The sequence below is a fragment of the Myotis yumanensis genome, unplaced genomic scaffold, assembly GCF_028538775.1.
Source record: "Myotis yumanensis isolate MYYU_CA2020_CCGP unplaced genomic scaffold, mMyoYum1.0.hap1 SCAF_2, whole genome shotgun sequence".
Taxonomy (NCBI): Eukaryota; Metazoa; Chordata; class Mammalia; order Chiroptera; family Vespertilionidae; genus Myotis; species Myotis yumanensis.
The window spans coordinates 85154836-85179441 of NW_027223753.1; the positions used below are offsets into that span (position 1 = coordinate 85154836).

At 42.3% G+C, this 24606-nt stretch overlaps 1 protein-coding gene across 2 annotated transcripts in view; it reads left to right on the forward strand.

Moving 5' to 3' along the window:
- Window positions 1-24606, forward strand: part of NEDD9 (neural precursor cell expressed, developmentally down-regulated 9) — a 177806-nt gene that overhangs the window by 149135 nt on the left and 4065 nt on the right. For both annotated transcript variants that reach the window (XM_070405732.1, XM_070405731.1), the window contains 5 exons: window positions 2081-2527; window positions 18793-18894; window positions 19384-19485; window positions 20628-21875; window positions 23407-23496. In XM_070405732.1, the coding sequence (XP_070261833.1) occupies window positions 2081-2527; window positions 18793-18894; window positions 19384-19485; window positions 20628-21875; window positions 23407-23496 (1989 nt within the window). The remainder of the gene's footprint in view (window positions 1-2080; window positions 2528-18792; window positions 18895-19383; window positions 19486-20627; window positions 21876-23406; window positions 23497-24606) is intronic.

Consider the following 24606-nt stretch of genomic DNA (forward strand, 5'->3'; position numbering starts at 1 on the left):
AGCCAATATAACCGCACAGCTATCCACCCTCAGTTCCCGTAGAACTGGCCCCTACTCTTTATCACTTCTGATTTCATCTTGGGGCCTCCTTACCAGCCATTCCCAGTTGTTGAATGGGCCTTGGAAAAAGGAACAGAGATTTAGGGTCAGCTCTCTACCTGTTCTATAATTTCAGTCCACTCTGGGAAGTAATTTTCCTCAAATCATTTTGGTACAAACAATCAGAATCCTGTCTTCTGTAATCTATGACTTTTCTTTTAAACTACAGAACATCCGAAAGATGGAAGAAGAGAAACAGAAGAGATATTGAGATTAGGACACATTCTTAAATGGCTCCTCAAAGCAGAATAAAATAACGCATGATTCTGTCTTTATTAAATGAACTTTTAATTGTTGAAAGGAACCCAAAGCTTCCTAGAATATAAATACTAAGTAAAGCGTTCACCTGGAACACAAACCCCTTAGTTTCCCTTTGGCTTCCCTCACTGCTCACCTGGGTACATTGACTTCCTGGAGCTCAAAACTTTCAGGAACAGACTTTAACCTTATCCTTAAAGAGCATCACTAGGCTTCCTGGTACTGACCACTATGGCCTTATATCCTTCCCTTAGGTTAAGTAGTTGTACTGACTAAGGAGTTTGGTGAACAGAGTAAACATAGGACCCCATCTCAACCACCAACCAGAGGGGAGATCCCTTATAGAGCACAGCCGCTCCATAGTGGAGAACCAGCACACAGAGCAAGGCCTGCGGCTATGGGGCACCGTACGGGGGGAGATGATTAATGTGTGTCAGTTATAAAGGAATGCAAAGCATGAAACCTAAAGATCAAGTCCACATTTCTAGAGAAGAAAACAGGGCACAGAAGTCCAAACAACAACCTCAAATTCCACTATTGTGTAAAGTCACAAACATGTTCCATCCCTTCGGCAGCCCTTCCTCCCACAAATGGTCATCATTGCAGCAATTTCTAGTGCATCCAGACATTTTCGTGGAGCTCTAGAGGGATCACTTTTAGTTTTCTGAGTGTTTGCAGTGAATTTACAACGCTCCCCGACTCCTCTGCTCGCCGGGAAGGAGCAGGCATGTGGTGATGGCTGCCATCATGCTGCGAAACATTGCTAACGCCAAGAAATGAAATCTTTGGAGCCTTTGAAAGGCTTCCAAGAATGTCAGCACGTACTGCCTGCCCACTCTCTGCTGAATGCCTACTTTGGCTGTCTGCTTAGTACTGAATGTACCAGACAGGCCTTCATACAAAGAGAGAAAGTGTTTCGGGCCCCTGAAAGGGAAAGGCACAGCCTTTCTGATGTGAATGGCGAGACTCAAGGAAATAGTGGCACGGTGAGGAGGGGCCTTCAGGAAAGGTATGAATAAAAGACCAAAAGAGAAAGAAATGGTATCTACCCACGTGTGAGACATTCTTTGTAGCTCCCCGCCATCTAATCTGGAGATGCAAATAACTGTCACACTGTGCTCCATGCTTGATGGATCGTGGAGAAATGCTTGCTTGGAGATTCTCCCGTATCCAAGGACCTTGTGATCAACTGAGAATGAGAATCTGTAAGCCCTGCCAAGGCATGTATAAGTGTACTTTTGTTTCCATTTTAACTCCGAATATAAATGCCATTCATACTGTTGGTTTTTAGGGATGTTCTTTAACTCTTTATGAAAAAAATTGAGAAATGTCAGTTGTAGTATATCTGAATATCTTGGAATATTTTCCTTCCTAAGCTGGCTTTGGGAGAGGAAGAAAAATGTTTTGTATAGGGAACCATCCTCTGACTCTTTAACAGAGCTGCTCATAATTCCTTGGCACGGCATCGGCTGCGAGAGGAAAGAGCTCTTGTGGTGTTCTGAGCCTTTCCAAGGAGGCAGTCTGATGTCATTGGTGGCAGACGCAGAATGTATGTATCTGTCTTTTGTCTGCACCATCTGTTTTTCTCCTTGCAGGCAATCGTTTAGATTTATTCTTCTCTTCTTTCCAGGAGGTGTGCCTCTCCATAGGAGCATGAGCTTTAGGTGTTAAAGGGACTAAGCTACTATTCTAACATGATTCCCCTCTGTTCTTTCTTTCCTAGAATCTTATGGCAAGAGCCTTATATGACAATGTCCCAGAGTGTGCTGAGGAACTGGCCTTCCGCAAGGGAGAGATCCTGACTGTCATAGAGCAGAACACAGGAGGACTGGAAGGATGGTGGCTCTGCTCCTTACACGGCCGGCAAGGGATTGTCCCAGGCAACCGGGTGAAGCTTCTCATTGGCCCAGTACAGGAGACCTCCTCCAGTCAGGACCAGCCTACTTCTGGACTGATGCACCAGACCTTTGGCCAACAGAAGCTCTATCAAGTGCCAAACCCACAAGGTGCTCCTCGAGACATCATCTACCAAGTACCACCTTCCTACCAAAATCAGGGAATTTATCAAGTACCCACTGGCCATGGTACCCAGGAACAAGATGTGTATCAAGTACCACCATCAGTGCAAAGAGGCATTGGAGGGGCTAATGGTCCCCACTTAAGTAAAAAGGTGAGTGAACAACTGACTGGATTTTTATTCCAATTTATTTTTTTCCACTGCACTCAGAGTAATAGAAATGTTCCCAAAATAAGAACTTGACTTTTCCAAGAAGTAAGTATGTCTTCCAAGCTGTAAGTATATCTAAATACCCTAGCTCAGCATTATTTTTGCATCATTTTTTTCATTCATTGATCAGCAAAACTTTTTTGAATTCCTACTATGTGCCAACTATTGTTGATCCAAAGGCATCATGGATTCCTGTGCCATTCCAGGGCATACTGGATCATTAAGTTGTTTCCATCTTTCTGATAGGTCTGCTTTTAGACCTAGGTTCTGCACTCAAATAGTTTCTAGTCTTTCTGTTTCTTCCCTAAGTGGTACAAGGCACCAAATTTTGTACAAGTGCAGTGAGGCAGCAAGGACCCTCCTTTCACCAAAAGCTGAGTCATGACCCCATTGGCCTGGCACACAAAGAGCCCACTAGAGGTAGAGGAAGCAAGGAAGCTGGGAGTGGGTCATGCCAACCAACTTGTTCTGTAGTTACTGGCTTACGGTTTGATTCATTTAAAACACAGAGATACTTGTATTTAGAAAGGAGTCATCCTCTTATCCTTCAAGTGATTCCCATAATAATGCCTGAGCCAGTGGGTGAAAAGAGTGGAGCTAGGATATTTATAAAGGCATCATGTTAAAAAGAAAATAAAAGAAAGGGAAGGAATGACCTCATCAGCACTTTATATAATTCCAATGTGATAACAATTTGAGATAAATAGAAATGTGTTAACTGAATGACTTTTAAGCATCTAGTGTAGTTTTTATTCTTATGATGCAGTGACGAATTAAAAAGTGAGCCAAACCTTCACGATGCTTACATTGTAGTGTGTGACATAAGCAGACACTGTACTGTCAGTGCTGGGAAGGAAATAATGTCAGTGAGCTTATAAGGGTACCAGCCAACATCAAGATGCTGCTGCTTACCTGAGTGTTAGAGGGAGGGCTTTTCTCTTTTGTTTACTGGCAAATTCCAAAGGTCTACAGGGGGTCCAGTGAGGTTGGTATTAAGAATGGGCAAACTTAATGGAATAAGAAAAGACCTCTGAATTACAAGAGGAAAGATGCAGCTCTCTGCCAAAAAGATCTTGTTGACTCAGAACACTACAGGCACAGGTGTCCTGCCTCAAGAAAATCTAATTCAAAGTCTGAATTTACAAATCCATATAAATTAGAGAATATCTATTTGCATGATAATGGAATCCTCTGTTGAAAAAAAATAGGGGGGAGGGGATTTACACTTGGATTTCTTAAATAACAAAGCCACAAATGAATCTTAATCACCTTCTAACACATAAAGTATGTCTCACAAAACACTTCTCAAGAACATGTGTTGCCTAAGCCCGGTGGGTGGTGGGTGTACATTAGGAGGAATTCCTCAAGAAGTGGTAAACAGCTTTCCGACTAGCATTGCCCAAGACAATGATTCCTGTCTGCAGAGGATAGACTGGCCATGACCTTTCAAAGTCATTACCCCACGGAAGTCAGATTCAAAGGGAAAGCCAAACCAGGCTCTGTCTCCAGAGGAGAACAAGAATAGTCGAAAGGTGTAACTATAAATAAATAACTTCTCTCATTCTTAGCGCTGGTTGTTTGCACCTTAAAAATAGCTCTCCCTTCATCTGAGCCTGTGCGAGGCAGACAGGGGAGACCAGAACAGGAAATGCTTGGCTGAGAGGTGGTGGGGTCTAAACTTTCATTACAGTTTACTTTGGCAGGAAGGTGACATGTTTTCTTTTTTAGACTCAACCTTTTTCATTCCAAGTCTGAAAAGTCTAAAAACCTCAGACTTCTTCCCATTTTATTTGCTGTTACTACACAGCAAATGCACTCCCTTACTCTCCAAGCCCAGGCCTAAGAATATGCATTTTAGTAAGCTCCTTGGCTAGTTCGGGGGCAGGTAGTCCAGGACTGCACTCTGAGAAGTACTGTAAAGGGGTGGACCATGTAGTGTATTGGGCATGTTCCAATCTGATTGTGAATTGGGACTTTCCATAGTTAAAGATTCCCTTGATGTTGCAAACAGACTGTGGGCTTCAGAAATGTTATTCACCACAGTTTTTTCTACTAATGAATCACTGAGGGAGGAAAAAAAGACAGTGAATTCTGCCTTCTATCACTTCAACTTTGCTCTCTGGGAAACTTCAGCCTCTACCCCCTTCTTACATCCCATCCACATGAAAAGACATTCATCACTCATTAAATCAGCGGTTAGGAAAAGGTAATCATATAATATGATCCCCACCCTTTCGTGAAACAAGAAGACACATGAGGACTGTGTAAAAGCATGGGCTTTGGAGTTAGGCCACTCCTGGTTCTGTTTCTTCATAGCTATTATTCCTTGGTGGGTCTCTGAACTTCTTCAGGTTTTGTTCTCTTCATCTGTACAATGGGAATAATCATAGGGTTGCTGTGAGACTTAAAGGAAGCAATACATAGAAAGGACCTGGCACAGTGCTTAGCATAGCAAGGGCTTAAAAATATTAGTTCCCCTCGCCTTGTCCTTTCCCTTTACAGTTTATTTTGAACTGCATCAGCCCTGTTTGTGTTTCTCACTCTACACCAAATATGCAAATACTTTTTTAAAATATTTTTTATTGATTTCAGAGAGGAAAGGAGAATGAGAGATAGAAACATCAATGATGACAATCATTGATCAACTGCCTCCTGCCTGCCCCCTACTGGGGAGTGAGCCTGCAACCTGGACATGTGCTCATTGAGCCACATTGGCTGGGCTATGCAAATACTTTATTGCTAACACAGACTGCTCCCTTTCAGTGTGTGCCTCTCTTTTTGCTTCTATAAGAATTTGGCACAGAGTAGAAAAGAGCTCCCAAAGTTATCTAGAAACCATATACACTGACACCTTTACTTAATTTCATTGGTCATTTCACTCTGGGTTCTGGGTGCAAGACCGTTTTATCCATTAGGCATTGTGGGCAGAATGCCCAGGGCCTACAAGAATGTTTGAGAGCTGAATGAAAAATTTGGCTCCAAAATACGAAAGGTGAAAACTACAAAATAGAAATTAATAAATACTTAAACAAATGTGAATGTTTATTAATTTGCAGACAGATGTATAGAAAACAATATCGTGTCAATCTCATTGTTACATTTAGGGCTCATTAACTAATTGATTATATTTAAAAATAAATTGTAGGTTTGATTTTTCTCACTTTGCAAAGATTTCTAAATATGCCTTGTGATTTCCAAGAACTCAGAGGCAATTCTAAATTAAATGAGTTACTAGCTCAATAATTTGAAAAGCTGAGTTTTTAAAAGCAAAAATTCTGCTTAATATGGGAGACAGTTTGGAGTGGAGCCCCTAAACCTACGAAGCCCAAGGTCTACGAAGGTCTAACACAGCCTCATTTCTCTATTTCAAAGATCAGTAAAACTGCCCCTGAGTTCATCCCTTTCATGCTTGATCTTCACAGGGAATTACATGTGTTTCTCTGATTATGTTTGGACATGTTGCCTTTATTCTAACTGGTAGAATTAGATTTGCTTTGAGTCCTTCTGAAGATGAGTATGGGCTAAATTATTAACTCATTGAGGCAGGCAGGGGCCATGGCTGCCTCTTTACTGCTATAGGCCAGCTCCCCGCAAAATATCAGCACCCAGATAACACCCACTGAGCAAGGCCAAAGCAAGAAATGAAGCGTTTAATTTGAATTGACCTTTAAATAAACTGAAAAGTGGTTCTGATCTTATCACCCATTCACCATCACACACTGTTCAAATCCCATGGTTCAGCTCATTACCTTCTGTTATGACATATGTCAGATTATACATGGTAGTTTTCCCCCAGAAGGGTCTTGGAGAATGTCACCATCTGTTTTCCGTAACCATAACTATCTATACACAACAAATGAGCATCCAAAGTGTGATTGATGTACAGTTCAGCTTGTCTGAGGACCTCACTTTTATGCATTTTGCCCAGTTTAGACAACAATATTAGTGAACTCTTCTATAGTAACCTAAAGTGGAAAAGTACACTTTTTCTCCTGAGGGGCAGAGCTTCCTTGGGGTATGCTGTTATTTCCCTAGAATGCCTTTCCTCTGTTCTATCTGTAAACTCCTATTCATCCTTTAAAACCCATTTTAATGTTCATCTCCTCTGTGAAGCTTTCTCTCTGTAACCCAGCAGTGTCTACCTCCTCTATGGCTCCAAAATATATTATACATTTCTCTTAATCTCAAGGTAATGGGCTCATTAAAACTCTAGTAGTCTGCCATTATCATGTGTATAATGGGCTAGGCTGGGGCAAGTACTGCTTCAGGGGTGGCACTCAGAAAACTCAAGTAATATTAAAATTTATCTAGACCCCATTACATTGCTGACCTTTCAAAATGGGATGCAGCCATATGTTGGCAGGAAATGATTCAAAGATTTTAGCCAGGTCTTCGCAGCCCATTCCTGAAAGGTAATATAAGAACCAGAAATAGATTAACTACAATGTTTGTACCTTCTTAGACACTGAGTCATCATAAATTACACACACACGCAGACACACACGTACACACACATACACACCCATAGCCATTGATTGGTTAAAAACAGAGACCTTCCCTTATTGGGATTGAAAGCATTGTGAAATCTGGTTGCCCAGAGCAACACTCAGTTACTAGCCAACTAACTGCTATATATTAGCTGTATGATTTGTCCACCGACAAGTAAAAATAGATTTAGAGGAAATGAAAGCTCCCAGAGAAAATAAACTCTGACTTCACCTCACTTTCTTTTGTTCCCTTCCTACACACACACACACACACACACACACACACACACCATACACACCCTGAAAAATAGCAAGGTTTGACAGAACAGAAGGTACCTCTAGTTTCGTCACTTATAAATTCAGTCAAGTACAACCATGTTCCAGAATTGTACATTTCTGTATAAAAATCATCCTAGTTTAAATGAATTTATTTCCTCAACACGTAGCTTTTGGGACTATGCAGAGAAGTGGACTTTTATTTAATATCTCTACCCTCAAGAATCAAGATAAATTTTAAATCTTACACAAAATTTGAAGTCCCTGAGCAATTCAAGGGCAGGACTTGATGAGCTCACTTTGAAAATGAGAAGTATCTCTTCCCAGTAGAGTCACCCACGCCAGTAGAATGAGCAAACTGTAATATCTCCTTAAAAATGAACAAAGGTCCTTTTTGTTTGATCAATGCCAAGGCCGTCAAACTCAGTTGCAATTTGTTATAAAGCTCAGAGATAATGCATATTTCTAAGAGTGCATTAGTAACTTCTTATAAACCCACACCAAAGCAGACAGAGGTAATCTTCCTTCCTTTTTCAATGATTTCATGCTGAGTGACTGTGCTTATCAGAGTGAATAGGTCAGATATTGGGTGTAGTATGATGTCAGGCTAAGTGGTTAAACTCTATTTGTGAGGGAGAAGAAAAGAATACATTTATTTATTTGATTGGATGATGAAATGCAAACTTAGTACTGGTTGCACTCATCTTTGAAAACGGACTTGTGTGAGTACATTGGGCAAAATGCAGAGAGGGGTGCCATCAGAACACACTGGGTTCTAAATAGCTGTGCCACAAACCTGGTTGTCAAGGTTCGCTTCTAGAGGGGGGTGTCTTTCTTAAAAGTTATAACCCCAGTAACATTTGAAGAGTACAAAGGAGCCTCTCTTTCAAGGGACCCCAGAGTCAATCAGTTTTTGAAGCAAAGGCTCCTTTAGCAATGCCATAATCACATCTGACTTATTTGGATAATTTTTATAGTATGTGTTTCATACAGCCTGGTGCTTAAACCAGTTATTTATCAGAATAATTATTTGTCTTCAAATTTACCACCAATCAACTGTGCAGCATTTAGAATGTTATTAAGTTACTCATTTTTCAAGATAATTTTAGATCTAAAGTGGGCATGACTCAATGGTGCCTTTGAGCTTTGGCTCCATGTTAGGGACATTATATCCATAACCTCATCTAATCCTCTCAGTAGCCTCATAAGGTGTTCCATACGACCTTCACTTTACAGGGAGGGAGCTGCGGTCTGAGGAGTAAGTTAACTTGCTAAAGGGCATAATTCTAGTAAGCGGCAGGATTGATATTTGAGCCTGCGTCTGTCTGACTCTGAAACTAATGATTTTTACATCCCAGCTAATGGTTGATGTTGCCAAGCCCTAAAATAAGATGGCATATTTAGACACTTCATTAGCAAGTCCAGCTCACCAGAATCCTGGGTGCTAAATAGCATCCTGTTGGCCAGGAAGAATTCAAGTCACTCCAGAAGGCTCCCACCTCAGATGCTTAGAGTCACCTCGATGCTGCGGGAATCTGAGTAAGAGATGAAGAAATGCCCACCTCCCCGCTGCAGTGGTCAGTTTCATGGCAGACTGATCCAGAAGTCCTGAGCAGCCATGAAGCTGATGTAAAGTCTGTGGGACATGGCTGAGACTATTGCTATGTTGGCTTTCTCTGCCGCTGAAAATAATCTTTTCAAATAACTTCAGATTGCTTCAAATGGAAACTTCATTTAACCAGGCATAGTTAAATCTCCCAGGATGGGCTTGCCAGTAAAAGGGGCACCTCAAAAAATAAGATACCCAGATCTTAAGTTTTGCTTCTCATATAAGGAAGTAACTTTCTTTGGGAGTGTTTGTGAAATTAGAAGAGTAGTAAATTTTTAACATGTCTTATGAGTGTAGGCAACAGGACATGCTGTGCGCCCAGCTAACTACCAAGGTTCTCATTCACTCCTCTGTCATTAATGAGCTGAATAACCTCTCTGAACTTTAGCTTCCTCAACTGTGAAATGGGGAATAAGGCTGGATTGTCTTTAATGGTCTTTGCTAAAATTTTATGATCCAAATATCCTTATCTTATCTGATTCTTTCACAGAGTTGCTTGAAAAGTTTAATGAAATGACCTGGACTCAAAATTTTTTAAACAAAAGACACTCAGATGTTGATGTAAATTTCAGTTGACCCCAAAGTGTTGGCAAATCCTTCTTACTCTTCCTTTAGGATTCAATCCACCTTCCTAGAAACCACAGTCTCCTTTAGAAGATAGAACCATGTCAGTAGAAAGCAGGGAGCAGGCAGGAACAGAGAGAGGAGCACTGGGCTATGCTAAGCCAGGGAGAAAGAGTTGGCAGACCAGCTTCCATACCCGGTCTGGGTATTAAGAACTCTTCTCTCTTTTTTGTTACAAAGAGCTAAGAAAGTACTTCATACTGGGACTCATTATTTTCTGCCCATTTTCCTCTTTAATCCTCTTGGGTTGGCAGAGGCTCTTGGTGGGTCTGATGCTTCTTAAAGCAACAACCCTGGGTCAGCTACCTTCAGACCTGGCACTAAACTCTGCCACGTGGTCAGTTTGCTCCATCAGCCAGCCTGTCTTTCCTCCCAGTGAAGCCGTGGGAGGTCTCCTATTTAAGGAAGGAACGATACCCATGGGCATTTGGGTCCAGACATTTTCATTCCTTGATTTCTTTCCATAATTATATCCCCTTTAGGGCATCTGTGGACATCTCTCTAAAATCCACTTCAAAAATCTAGATTTAGTGTTTAGTGTCCTGTTGAATTTATTTGGACATCAAAAGAACCAAAATGCTTGTGCCTTCTCTAGTTTTCATTCAAAGAGCATTCTGGTTCATGGGCTATTTAAAAAACAGCTTTGCTCTATCCAACTGTCACGGGCTGTATTAGGCTTTGTCCAGAGAAAGACCAAACTACTTAGGAACCCAGACGTCACTTCCCATCATGTTCTTTCACATTAAAGAGCTTCTAACTGCTCTTTGGCGCTTGGTCACTCCATAACTAAATATTGCTTTAGCACTCACTACACAAAGAGCTTCCTGAAAGCAGCAGGGGAGACGTGCTAGGGCCTTAACAATCAGGGCACTGTTTCCATTGAGTGGTTCGCCGCCCAAATGCTGTGTCAAATGAAAGTGACCCAAGAGCCCCGTTCCACTTTTGAGCTTTCAGATGTTACTTTTTCCTCATTTGAAAAAGAGATTGACCGTAATTTAGGTGTGTCTAACAAAAGGCATAGTTCTAGCATAAAATTAAACATCAAAATGTCTTTAAAGGAAAGTAAATTGCTTCCCAAAAACAGAGAGAAAAATCTTGATGAGTACAAGATAAGCATTAGGAAGGGTTAACCACGGCCATGGCCCATGAAGGTGGCCAGACACAGTTTTCATTATATTGTTGCTATGCAAGTAAATAAATGAGCTCACTGCTACACCCAAGCTGGGCAGAGAGAATTTACAGAGAATTAATAAATCCAGTGTAGGAAACATGTGGCTTTTTCTCTGGTCATAGAAAAAGCAACTAGTAATCTTGGATTTTAAACCGACAAATTTCTATAACTTTGCAGTTTCTGAATATTGGATCCAAGTTCTAATGGGCGGACAGTGATAATAAGGATGTTTCTTTTCCTAGGATTTTCTTCAAAGGGAAAGGATCACATCGTTCCTGGGCTTGAAGACAAAGAGGTTATTATATTGTGGTGGTTCTGTTAATGCTTTTTAAGGGCATTTAAGTGAAATAAGTCCTTTCCAACAGGCAGTTTTAGAAATCTAAATACTCTTATTAATGCATGAAACTCAGAGATAAAAATAAATAAATAAAGTATAAAATTCTAAGTAAAACAGGGGATGTGGGGGGATTAGAGATAGACAGGAAGCAATCTAATTTTACTTTCCACACATGCCAAGAAAAATGCAAATAGATGGCTGCTAACCAGTGAAGCCCACTTTTGAATTCTGACCATCTTAAGTACTGTTAATGTCGAGGTTATAAATATGTACTGTAATCAGTATGGCACAGTGGCACTTTTTAACTTGTCATCAATTATTCATTATATTTCCTGAGCACCACCTGGGTTGCCTAGCTCTTGAGTAGGCCTGAGGGCCAAATACCAGGAGCTGGTCACACACATTCATGCTCTGCTAGATTCATGGGTACACTCCACTGGTCAATCATCAGGGCTTGATCTAGATACTTTTTGTTGTTGTTGCTGCCTTTATTCTTCCTTGGGGTTGCTGGTAGCATGGTAGGAGGGAAGAAGTCAAAACGGGGACAACTATTGGAGGAGAGAGATGAGAAGTTGTGATAAGTAGGTTGGTGGTAGAGCTGGCATCAGAAAAACTCACAGCAGACGTGGCAGGGCCAGAAACTCTAAGAATGAGCTTTTGCAGGATTTTGGGGGGCAAGGAGGATCTGACTTTATGAATAGCACATTTGCCCCTTCCCCCTTCCCTCAGCGCTCTACTGGATTGTCAGCATGCAGTTGAGAAGATGAAGTTCTCCTAAACTCAGGGCCTCTGCTGCTGAGATACCCCATCCCAGGCCCCCACCAGCTCTTCTTTAAGGAGGCAAGGTGATGCCCAAGGAAAGAAGCCCCTAAGCAGACTTGCTGAGGCCTTGGAACTAGTGATCCCATGTGAGCACAAGTTATCTCATGAGAAGTCTCTTGCTTTTAGATATTCAGATAGGTATGCGCCCTACTTCTTGGTGAGATCCTCTTGACAAACCCAGCTTGTGATCTTCCACTGAAAAGGCCTTATCTGAAGAGAAATTCAATAAAGTGCCCTGGGTTTTGGACCTTGCCATCTTTCTCTTGGATAAACATCTTTATCTCTAAGCCTTATAAAGCATGTTTTCTCCTGGGGTTTTCCACTGGAGTGTTTTAGGCTGTTAGGGTGATACACGTGACAATGGCAACACTGATATGACCAAGTAAAATAGTAACCCAAGCAAAGCTGCTGATGTTATCAAGGGCCAAAGTCTCTTGTCATTTACTGCTTTGATTTAAAATTCCCATTGTCTTGAAGACCTCACTAGGAACACTTCATGCATTTGTGAAGATTAATTTCTATCTGACTTAAATCTAAGAATAATTACATTTTTCTCTCCCATCATTTAATCATGAAACATTTTGAAGCAAATGGCCTTCAAATCTATCATTAAGACACAAACAACATCCTCATCATATTAGGAAGAAAGCAAGACTAGGCTGTTGTTTGTCTTCTTTCCCAGTCTTGTCTCATGCATTCCTGGCTATCTTTGACTGTGTGGTGGACATGTATTATTGAGATATTTACAGAAATCACTTAAAGAAATCCTATAAAGATGTTCTCTACTTCGAGAGTGGATTTTATTTCCTTTTTTCAGCCTAATAGGCATACAAAATTCTAATTTCAGACACTGAGATATTCTTGCCAACCCTCATGATTAAAACCTAGTCTCAGCCTATGCAAGGGTGAGTTCAGTTCATTTTTACTTTAGCATGCAGCCCTTAAGGTCCCAACCCAAAGTGGGGCATGGTTATCAGGGTCTCTACCTTGGTAAGCCACACTACCTAACATTCATATCCCCATCGCCCAGAAGAGCTATAAAAAACACAATGTAGCATCGGAGATACCAGCAAATTTCCTCAAGGAAAATGCAACCTCAAAATTTGGGCTTACAGAGAATTAATAAATCCAGTGTAGGAAACATGTGGGCTCTATGAATTCCTTCTCTACTTCCAAATTTGGACCCGGTAATTCTTTACTATCTTTTAACTCTTTGATGCTATTAAGAAGATTTTTAATATCTTTTTCTCACTTTCTTAAGCTGTCTCTGATAGAATGTTTGACCTAAACGACCTAGTTCACAATTTTAAGTCCATAGGCAAAATAGGTCAACCTAGATAACAATTATATTAAAAAGAGCTAAGGCTTAAGGGTTTACTCTATGCTGAGTACTTTCTGAACTTGATCTCATTTAATGCTCATAATATCCTATGAGTATTTTATCATCATTTTACTAATGAGGAAACAGCTTAGAATGAACAAATACCTTGGTCATGTTCTCACAGCTAGTAATGGTAGAAACAGGGTTTAGATGCAGCTCTGTCTGAATCCAGCTGATGTTCTCAATCACTCCCCTCATCAGACCTAATCCTTTCAATGAGCTAAAGGCCCAATGTGGCCATGGCCTCTGCTACACAGCTTCCCATGACACAGGCCTGTCGCATATTCTCACAACTAGAGAAAGCTTGACCCCTGTTCCTTTCTATTGTATTTTCCTTCTGATGTTAAGGTAAAAAGCAGAGTTTGTTTTTGTTTCTTTTTTGCACAACTCCCGCATATGTTTCTGGCTTGTGGCTGAAAAGAACACAGGTGTTTGTGTCACATGCAGGCTTTTAGATTTGGGAAAAGGAAACCATCTAATGGCCCAAGTTGGCCTCAACTAGTGGTTTGCACCAAATGCAGTGCAGGTGATCATTTTCCCATGGGTTCTGATTTCTCAGCTTTATCTAACAGTCATTCTACTTCCTCACTTGCCCGAAGCTACCATGCATGGCTGGTAAGACACAGTTCTATCCCTTTGCCCCTTGGATCCCACTCAGCCTAAAGCTTAACTTACCTGGAAACCAGTCTTATCCTATACAGGCAGACCTTGTTTAGTATCCTCTCTAGTTCCATATCATCTTGCTAAGAAAAGCCTTGAGTTTTTCCTTAGTTTGTTAATACATTCAGTCAATACATTATTTAAGATCTGCTATATTCAAGACACAGTGCGGGGCCTTTAAACTGCTGTTTATATACAAATGAAGGAGAGGCCCTAGCTGAGTAGCTCAATTGGTTAGAGCATCATCCTGATATGCCAAGGTTGTGGTTCAATCCCTAGTCAAGGCACATACAAGAATCAGCCAAAACCGGTTTGGCTCAGTGGATAGAGCGTCGGCCTGCGGACTGAAAGGTCCCAGGTTCGATTCCGGTCAAGGGCATGTACCTGGGTTGCGGGCACATCCCCAGTGGGAGATGTGCAGGAGGCAGCTGGTCGATGTTTCTCTCTCATCAATCTTTCTAACTCTCTATCTCTCTCCCTTCCTCTCTTTGAAAAATCAATAAAATATATTTAAAAAAAAAAAAAAAAGAATCAACCAATGAATGCATAAATAAGTGGAACAACAAATCAATGTCTCTCTCTCTCTCTCTCTCTCTCTCTCTCTCCCTTTTTTTACCTCTCTCTCTTTGTAAAAAATCAATAAATTTAAAAAAAATGGCCTGGCTGGTGTTGCTCAGTGGTTGGTTTGGCACAGTCCCCTGCACCTGGGTGTTGCTGGTTCTGTTCTCAATCAGTACACATGCCCAAGTTGTGGGCTTGATCCTTGGTAGGGCCCATATAAGAGGTATCCAGTCTATGTTCCACTCTCACATTGATGTTTCTCTCTCCCTCTCCCTTCCACTCTCTCTAAAAATCAATTAAAAAAATTTTAAATGAAGACGAATGATCTCTGTCTCCACAATGCTGAGATGAGGCACTGAAACAGTCAAACCACAAGTGATAAGTACCACGTCCTCAGATACGTATGGAGGACATGCTCCTGGAGTGCCAAGGGTGATACTTATTGTATCCGTCTGGGAAAGGCTTCATGGGACAGAGGCACCCTACTTGGCCTTGAAAATTGAATGAAATTTGAATCTGAGAACAGAAAGAAGAGCATCTTGGACAAAAACACAGCATGAGTAAAGGCACAGAGGTGTGAAGGCAGGATGTGTATTAAAAGCAGGGTCTTGCCAAGGCACGGACTCAGCGAAGAGCTGTCCACCCTCCCTCAGAGGCTCTCAAGGTACTGAAGGAGGAGGGCAGAAACACACCAGTGAAGGCAAAGACTGGCAGCCAGGGGGGCAGAGGTATGCTTAGTTTGGCCAAGGTGCTGTTTGAAATATTTGAGCCAATTTCTAAAATCAGATTTCACCTAAAAATCCAGATTTCTGGTTTCTTCTGAAACTTGAAAGATCTGGGAACACAGGCGGTACTTTTTCAGGATGGCAGTTCACTGGAACTGAAGAACAGCTGCCTCTTTTCAGTAGGGTGTCATGTCTGTCTCCCCTACACAGAACTCAGCTTGCTTCTCCCTTCACCCTATCTGCTCAGCCTCACAGGTGTCTAAGTGGCAGGCCAGGTGCAAGCTCAGCTGAACCAAATGTGGAGACATGAATGACAGACCCCAAGGGCCTCTATTCCAGCTCACGGATCCCCACATGGGTTAGTTTTCAGGGTTCCCTAGATCTGGCTGCTACCCCAAAGATAGACTCCTCTTTAAAATGTCAGCATGCACGGCTCTCAAAATTAGGAGATGTGGACGTATTTAAAGCATCTCTAAAAACAGCTCATGCTGCCCCGGACCTGAGGCCCAAAATTGTATAAATCAAACACATCAAAGTGTGGGGCGTGCCTGACTCCTTGTTTTTAAGGAAGCCGATTAGTGAGAAAGCTGACACAACCCAGTCCCTGCACTGTTCATCCTACCCTGCCAGGGAGGTTGGCGATTTATTAAATGGACTCTCCCTGTTCTGAATGTCTACGGTCAGCCCTTCTTCTCTGCCTCATAGCTCTCCTCAGTGTCCACCTTCAGACTCCTTCGTTAGCTGACAAGAATGGTACTGACAGCTGAGGAAGGTCCGATTCCTCATCGGGACAGGAAACCCAGCTTTGGAAAATGCCAGTCCTCTTCCAGGGTGATCAGGAAAGCCGTGGCAGCAGCGTCCGTCATAGAGCCCAGGAATCCCACAGCTTAGCCCCTTGGTGGCAGCACTAATGAACTAGGAGGTCAGTTTGGTCATTCCTAAGTCTAAGCTCTTGTAACTATAAATAAATACATAGAAGGAAAGGAATGCAGAAAAGAAAAATGAATGGGGAGGGGCAAGGGGGTAAGGGAATGAAAACAACTGGATTTCATTGAGGAAATTAGTTTAAAATGCCCTTTGTGTGGCAGTTGCACCAGTACCTTGCTGGCAAATGCTCAGGAGAATTCTCCCAAAACCTATGTCCCTTTTGCTAGACCTTGGTGTTCCTCGTAGGCTGGGGTTCAGTAATTCGGGGACAGTAGGAAGGCTTTTGTGTACTACGTCAAGCAGGAAGCAAAGGCCTGATGGACCACAAAACTGGATACTTTGTAAGGTACAGAACAGTCAGCACTTTCCCCTGAGGAAAGAACACACAATTAATTGGCAGGAAAGCGACCCAAGCGATGGGCAGGGGAGGGGAGCGTCCAAAAGTCCATTTCCAGCTCCACGTTCTTTCAGGCGTCAGACTGCATTGCTGTACTCCCTGGATGTGTCTGACCAGATGCAAATGCTGGTCCCATGTAAAGGCCATTTGCGGACCAATGTGAATTAGATGGCAACGTTGGGAATGCTGGAAACGGGGAGGTTGTGTTTTGTTGGCTTTATCCCCCTGTGGTTTGCACCATCTGTTTCTTTTAATGCATAAACAAGGAAAATGACTGGCTTGGAATACGAAGTTTTTCAAAAAAACAGATGACCACAGGCATCCTCTAAATGAGAAAGAGAGAGCAAGTTGGGGTTCCGTGACATTTGTCAGGAAGTGAGAAGTTAAATACTGGGAAGCATTAATGCTTTGCCGGGGAAGCTCCACAAAGGCAAGGAAAAAGCCTTGTCCATGCCCCGCCTTCCTGAGGTCATGCCCTGTGTTTACATTTCACCAAGGGTTATTTTCAGATCCCAACACCGCCCACCCCCCTCCCTTCTTAAACTAAAGATGAAGCTGTTCGGCATAACCAGCCTTGGTTTTCTATTAGCAGTATTGCTAACTTGGCAACCTTGCAGAGAATCTACTATTAGAAACTTTTAGAGTGAACAAAGGCTGCGTTGTGAGAGTGTGCTACTATAAAGCCAAAATAGAGAGCTATAAATAGAGGAGCTGATGAGAAAGACAAAGAGAAGATACTTTATTTCTCTCCTCAACAGTAGTGAAATATATATATATATATATATATATATATATATATATGCATTAGGAACAGTGTGTTTTTCTTGAGCAAAGGGCATCCTGCTTTAAAAAGGAAGGTTTGCTCTGCACAACACAGTGGCTACTCGATAGAATAGTTCTGTATGCTCTGTGCCAACAAACGTTAAAGCAACAGATTCTTTTTTTAAACTGAAGGCAGTGGAGAGATTTGATGGAGTGGTGACTGCATTCTAATCTCTTTTACCTTCATTGCAAGAAGCAATCAGCCACAAGCATCAGGGATTTAAAACCAAACTGAACTGGGGCTTTTTAGAGCCGCTGGGGAGAAGAGCATTGGTGCATTTGGCTGAGTTCCACGCTTTTCAGCACAAGACAGACATGAGCACTTTTCACATCGTTTGTAGGCAGCCTGACGCCAGAGTTTTCATATTAGAGAAAGGATTAAAGATGACGATTTCTTAGGGAACAATCAACTCCTCCTAATTTGCAAGATCTGTTCTCAAAAATTCCATGGGCAATACCAAGATGGGCACCGTTAATCATTCAGGGGCAGGGGTTAGGCAGAAATAAGACCCTGGCAATTTAGAAGCCTTGGGAGGATTAAATACATTTCAAAATGAGTATAAGTTCAAATAATTTCTCTATCCGTGCTTAGGACACAATGGAGTATGTAGATATGAAAACACAAGCCTGTTGGGTGCAATTGGCGTGATTGACATTGGCTCCAGGGTTTGTGATGAGTGGATTTGACTTCTGCCGGCCCTTGGACTTGGATACTGTCTTCGATGTTTGCTTCCCTGGTGGAAATGGGAAAACGATTAGAGCCCCGCACTCTGTTCCTAGGACTCCCTGACTCCGTGTTTAATTTGTTTCCTACATTAGATTGAAAGCTACTGGAGGCTTCTAAAGGCAGCACTGTGTGAGCATTGGTTTCATGAAAGTACTCTAGTGACCTGTGGAATTTTAGTTATAATCATAATAATGGCAGATGAAGAGGCGTCCTGGGGAAGGCATGAGAGGAATTTTAAGTGGCTGAACTCAATTTGCATTATTCATTTTACAAATAGTTTCAGAGCCTTAAATTTTTTTTTCCACTATGCCCGGCTTTTGAGGCTCCAAAGCAATAATCTAGGGTATTCATAACTTAAAAGTGATTCTCCCTTCAAGCACATTTTGGGAATTGAGTCTTTATCTGACCAGCTTTGAGATGATTTTGTTACCATGGGGAAGGGGGATAGAGATATTTCAGGGACTTGTTCTTCATGGGGATTCAAGAGGAATTAAAGTTTACTGGCCTCATGTCCCCTTGTCTCCTTCCTTTTCTCTCTCTTCTGTTTCTTTGGGTTGTTGTTTGTTATTTTTTTCTTTCTTTTGATGGTGGCAATGAGAGAAGAGTGTCCGATGAGGAGGCTAGGAGATTCACTTAGGACTTGGCCTTGGAATTTTACACTTCTCTGTCTTCTTGCCCACAGGTGATAACCCCCGTGAGGACAGGCCATGGCTATGTGTACGAGTACCCATCTAGATACCAAAAGGACATCTATGATATCCCTCCTTCCCATTCCACTCAAGGGGTACGTACCAGGCCCATGGTCTCCATGGGACAGGAGCACTTCAGGTGGCATTCCTTCAGCACTACATGTGAAAAGAAAATTACAAATTATGTACATTTCATATGAAGCTTGATTTGTCTATTCAGGAGCCCTTGTAGCCAACATTATTAAATTATATTTTCTGGATTTGCTTTATCAAGAAATCCTAGGCTTTTATCTGACAAAGCTTTTGTTGCTTATCAATTTATCATTTTATTTCAGGAAGTATATAATATCAACTACAGTTTAAAGTACAGACAGTGTAGATATTCCACTTATGATCATTTTTACATTCAATCTAAGTAAAAAAAAATAAGAAATTAAAAAAATTTTCACCAACTCCATGTTATATAGAATGCTGTAAAAGAGGAAGGATGTACATAAGCTGGTAAATAAATCCATAGTTCAAAGCTTGAACGCATAAAAAATGACAAGTATAAGACATCCCTAAACCCAGGTATTTATTTTCAGGTATATGATATCCCTCCATCATCGGTGAAAGGCACAGTGTTTTCAGTTCCAGGGGGAGAGATGAAACCTCAAGGGGTCTATGACATCCCTCCTACTAAAGGGGTAAGTGAGCTCCTACAAAGCAGCAAAAAAGTGTGTGTGTTTATTCACTGGGATGAAGCAGGCAGGACAAACCAAAAGAAAAACTAGTCTCTGGGAGAGAGTAAAGGGATGGGAGGGAAGGAGAAAGTGAGGAAGAAAAGGCAATAACTAAAGATAACCTTACGGATTCCATATTTATAGTCCTCCCCCCCTAAAAATGGGGTAGTCAATAAGGAGAGTCAATAAGAAGGTAAAATCATTCATTCAGTTTGGCAAGCAACTCATATATGTCATATGTATATAGGGTGTCACAGCACACTCTGTCCATGTATATGTGTTAGTGAATTTGATTCACTCTGCTACCCTCAGGAGGAGGCCTACATGGGAAGTACAGTTATCCTTATTTTACAGATGAGGGAAGTGTGTCTGAGAACACCCAAGTGACTTATGAAGTATCACACAGCTGGTGGACCCAGGGAGAGACCTGAGGTCTTCTGACACCTCGTGCAGTGTGTTCATGCATACTCTGCCTCTCAGCCTGAATCCTCCAAGGCTGGGACCCAGAAAGAGCAACTCAGCCAGCAGAGTGCACATAACAGGCAGCACTGGGGCCGGGGGAAGGACAAAGGGAGTGGGAGCAGAATGGGGCCTTGGAAATACCTCTCATTAGTGGGTTGGGGTGGAAGAAGAGGAGGCAGTAAACAGGACTGAAAATCCAGGCCTTCTTCTTTTTTTCTTTTTTTCTTTTTGTTGTTTGTTGTTGTTGTTGTTAATCTTCACCCAAGGATATTTTTTCCATTCATTTTTAGAGAGACTGGAAGGGAGGGTTTGGGGAAGGAAGGAGAGAGAGAGAGAGAGGAAGAGAGAGAGGGGGGGAGAGAGAGAGAGAGAGAGCGGGAGAGAGAGAAACATTGATGTGAGAGAGACACACTGATTGGTTGTCTCCCACACATGCCCCAACCAGAGCCCAGGATCAAACCTGCAATCCAGGTACCTGCCCTTGACCAGGAATCAAACCTGGACCCTTTGGTGCATGGGCTGACACTCTAACCACTGAGATACACTGGCCAGGGTCAGGCCTTCATTTTAATGTGTAGTTGTTTCCCCATGTTCACATGAGCCAACTCAACAAATACTAGCTTTGGTTTCTACTTACTTTTCAGGTATATGCCATTCCACCCTCTGCTTGCCGAGATGAAGCAGGGCTCAGGGAAAAAGAGTATGATTTCCCCCCTCCAATGAGACAAGCTGGAAGGCCAGATGTCAGACCTGAGGGTGTGTATGACATCCCCCCGACCAGTACCAAACTGGTGGGGAATGACCTTCACATGAAATATAACTGTGATGCTACGGGAGCTGCCGAACTGGTAGCACAAAGACACCCAAGCATTTCCCTGAAACACCCACCCTCACTGCTGGGACCATCAGGGGGCACTCAGAATGATGCGTATGATGTCCCTCGAGGGGTACAGTTTCTGGAACCACCAGCAGAAACCAGTGAGAAAGCAAATCCTGAAGAAAGAGACGGTGTTTACGATGTCCCTCTGCACAACCCAGCGGACGCCAAAAGCTCTCAGGATGTGGTAGATGGCATCAACCGATTATCTTTCTCCAGTACAGGCAGCACCAGGAGTAACATGTCCACGTCTTCCACCACCTCAAAGGAATCTTCACTGTCAGCCTCCCCATCTCAGGACAAAAGGCTCTTTCTGGACCCAGACACAGCCATTGAGAGACTCCATCGGCTCCAGCAGACCCTGGAGATGGGCGTCTCCAGCCTAATGGCACTGGTCACAACCACGGACTGGAGGTGCTATGGATACATGGAACGACACATCAATGAGATACGCACCGCAGTGGACAAGGTGGAGTTGTTCTTGAGGGACTACCTGCATTTTGCCAAGGGCGCTGTCGCAAATGCTTCCTGCCTCCCGGAACTCACCCTCTACAACAAAATGAAGCGGGAGCTGCAGAGAGTGGAAGACTCCCACCAGATTCTGAGCCAAACCAGCCATGACTTAAATGAGTGCAGCTGGTCCCTGAATATCCTGGCGGTCAACAAGCCCCAAAACAAGTGTGATGATCTGGACCGCTTTGTGATGGTGGCAAAATCGGTTCCTGATGATGCCAAGCAGCTCACCACAACAATCAACACCAATGCAGAAGCCCTCTTTAGACCAGGCCCCGGCAGCGCCCATGTGAAGAATGGGCCTGAGAGCATCATGAACTCCACTGAGTACCCCCATGCTGGATCCCAGATGCAGCTGCTGCATCCTGGAGACCACAAGGCCCAGACCCTCAACAAGGCGGTGCCCCCACACCTGAGCAAGGATCAGCCTGTAGCTGACTGTAGCAGCAGTGATGGCTCTGAAAGGAGTTGGATGGATGATTATGACTATGTCCACCTACAGGTAAAGCAACCAGACTCCTAAACCACCTATAGCAGTGGTTCTCAACCTTCTGGCCCTTTAAATACAGTTCCTCATGTTGTGACCCAACCATAAAATTATTTTCGTTGCTACTTCATAACTGTAATGTTGCTACTGTTATGAATCGTAATGTAAATATCTGATATGCAGGATGGTCTTAGGCGACCCCTGTGAAAGGGTTGTCCAACCGCCAAAGGGGTCTCGACCCACAGGTTGAGAACCGCTGACCTATAGTCACATTCAGGGAGCCTAGAAGTAAGGCCTGTGAAGCTGGCGGGCTGGACTACCAGAGGAGAGAACATGATTAATATTAATCCAAACGGTTCACTAATTGGAGGCAATATACATAGGGAAGAACACTGGCCTGATAGTTTAGAGTCCTTGGTTTGAGACCTTCCTCTGACACTAATTGTGTGACCAACGTATGTAACCTCCCTGGGTCTTATTGTCCTCATTTGAAGCACAAGGTTGTATTTGACCCTACTGATGGAAGAGACTCCCTAGTAGGAGAGAGGGCCCTTGGAGAATCATACCAGCTCCACTTCTATTTGCCTTTTATGATATAGTTCAAAATGATATTTTGTTTTTTAAAAGATGGGGCAGGGAGTTTAACTATTAAGAAAAAAATAATTGAAAGCCTCTGCACTAGAGAATTTCTAAGGTCCATCATATCTACTGTGTGTGTGTGTGTGTGTGTGTGTGTGTGTGATTACTTACAGAAAACTTAATCTCATCCCAGTCTTACCTTGAAGACCACTGGGCATTTGCCAGTTGATCTAGAACTTAACCTGGATATGGGAAATTGGGCAATCACAGTCTGCCTCCTACAGGTGGAAATTCCACCAAGTTGACCTGGGATCTTGAAAACTTGCCTTTTCACTTTGGGGGATTAAAACATTCTACCAAGATCCATTATTTAGAATTTAGCTTACTCTCTTACTCTGCCATTCTTTTCATTTGACTAAGAGCCAAAGATTATCCTGAGAACTATAGTGTTTAACTACAATTCCCTTGAGTGCAGGATACTGGGGAAGGAAGCACTGAGCCACACCTAGTGCTAAGGAAAGGGCTGGTTGTCCAATTCTGCATGTTGAGAAATATTATCATGGTGTAGAGTTGTAGATGATTCAAGGAAATTAGAAGTGCAACGTGACCACATTTAAACCTGGGTTAGGAGGTTAATGGGTTCAAGTATAATCTATTAGAAAAGAAACCTAAGAAATAGTACTGGATAAGGAGGCTTGAAGGGGATCATGAATAGCTCTCTGAAAATGGTAAAGTGGAACAGAGAAGGTGGCACCCTACATGTAGCCCTAACTTAACACAGCCACTGTGGAGGTCTGGCCGAGAAGCACATCATCCCTGTCTAGGATTTATGGAGTCTAATTGGGCATGTGGGAAATTACCAAGGCAGTGGAAAATGAAACAGTACTTAACCATTTGTCAATGAAATTGTTAGCATAAGTGAATCATAGTGGTGATGTAATGTTTGCTTTATGTTGAAAAATAATAGGGTAAAGAGGAGTTTGAAAGGCAACAGAAAGAGCTGCTGGAAAAAGAAAATATCATCAAACAGAACAAGATGCAGCTGGAACATCATCAGGTAAGTTCAATCAGGACAAAAACCACTTGGTTTTGAAAAGATTTCCTGCTTAATAAGAAAGGTATAACTTCAAAAGATCAGGATTTTGATCCTTCCAGCACACTTTAGTATAAATAAGCCCCAAGGCATATAATAGACCATAAGAACAAAGAGAAGGTTTATGATCTTAGTAATCCAGCTGGTATACCTGGATTACATCCAAACAACAATTTTTCCAGGCTAAGCCTGTACATCTACCATATTAGGACTGTTTGGGTTAAGGCTGTTGATCTCAATGAACAAGACCCACTCAAGCTGGCCCAAGCAAAAAGATTCTCTAGTCAGGGAAATTCTGGAACAGAAAATGAAGATATACCCAAGTCCAATGAGAACTGGGACTGTAAATTCTTTCTCCTTCTTGTACTTCCTTTGCTTCTCTTTAAATTTGCTTCCTTCTTCCCTATTTTCTATAGTTTCCCCTGCTTATCTACTCATTTAGCTCCCCTGTAGCTTTACAGAACCCATAAATGGCCACTCACAACCCTTTCTATAGATGGCTTTTCATCTGGCCTGATAGTTGACTCCTGCTGTGATTCATCGAATTCCTAAAAAAGAATCTGATTAGGCTATCTCTGTCTGTCAGTCTATCTGTCTATCTGTCTATCTATTTCCCTACCTACCTATCACTCCCCTACAACACAAGCCTCTGGGTTGGCTGCTCTTGGTCAAATCTAAGGGGAAGGAGGGCAGGATCCAACATTTTCAAAATATACCCAAGTCCATTTACTAAGGACTTTGAGCAAGACAGAGTCATTCAAACGTAGAGCTTGAGTGGGGCAGATAATGATGGGTATTGCTGGTGCAGGGCATAAAAATAAAGAGGAACCAATTGAGGATATATAAGCCCTTTTTTAGATCACATAGAATGGCATGTAGAGACATGAAATGGCAATTGCACTCAGGAAACCAGAGTTCTAATCCTTCCTTTCTGACTAACGAGCCGTGTGCCCTTAGACAAGTCATTTAACCTCTCTGAACTTCAGTTACTTCTCCATAAAATGAGAAATCCCTCAGCCCTCTATCTAACGAGATGATGTATTTATAGACATATTTGCAAAAGCTTAAATTCAG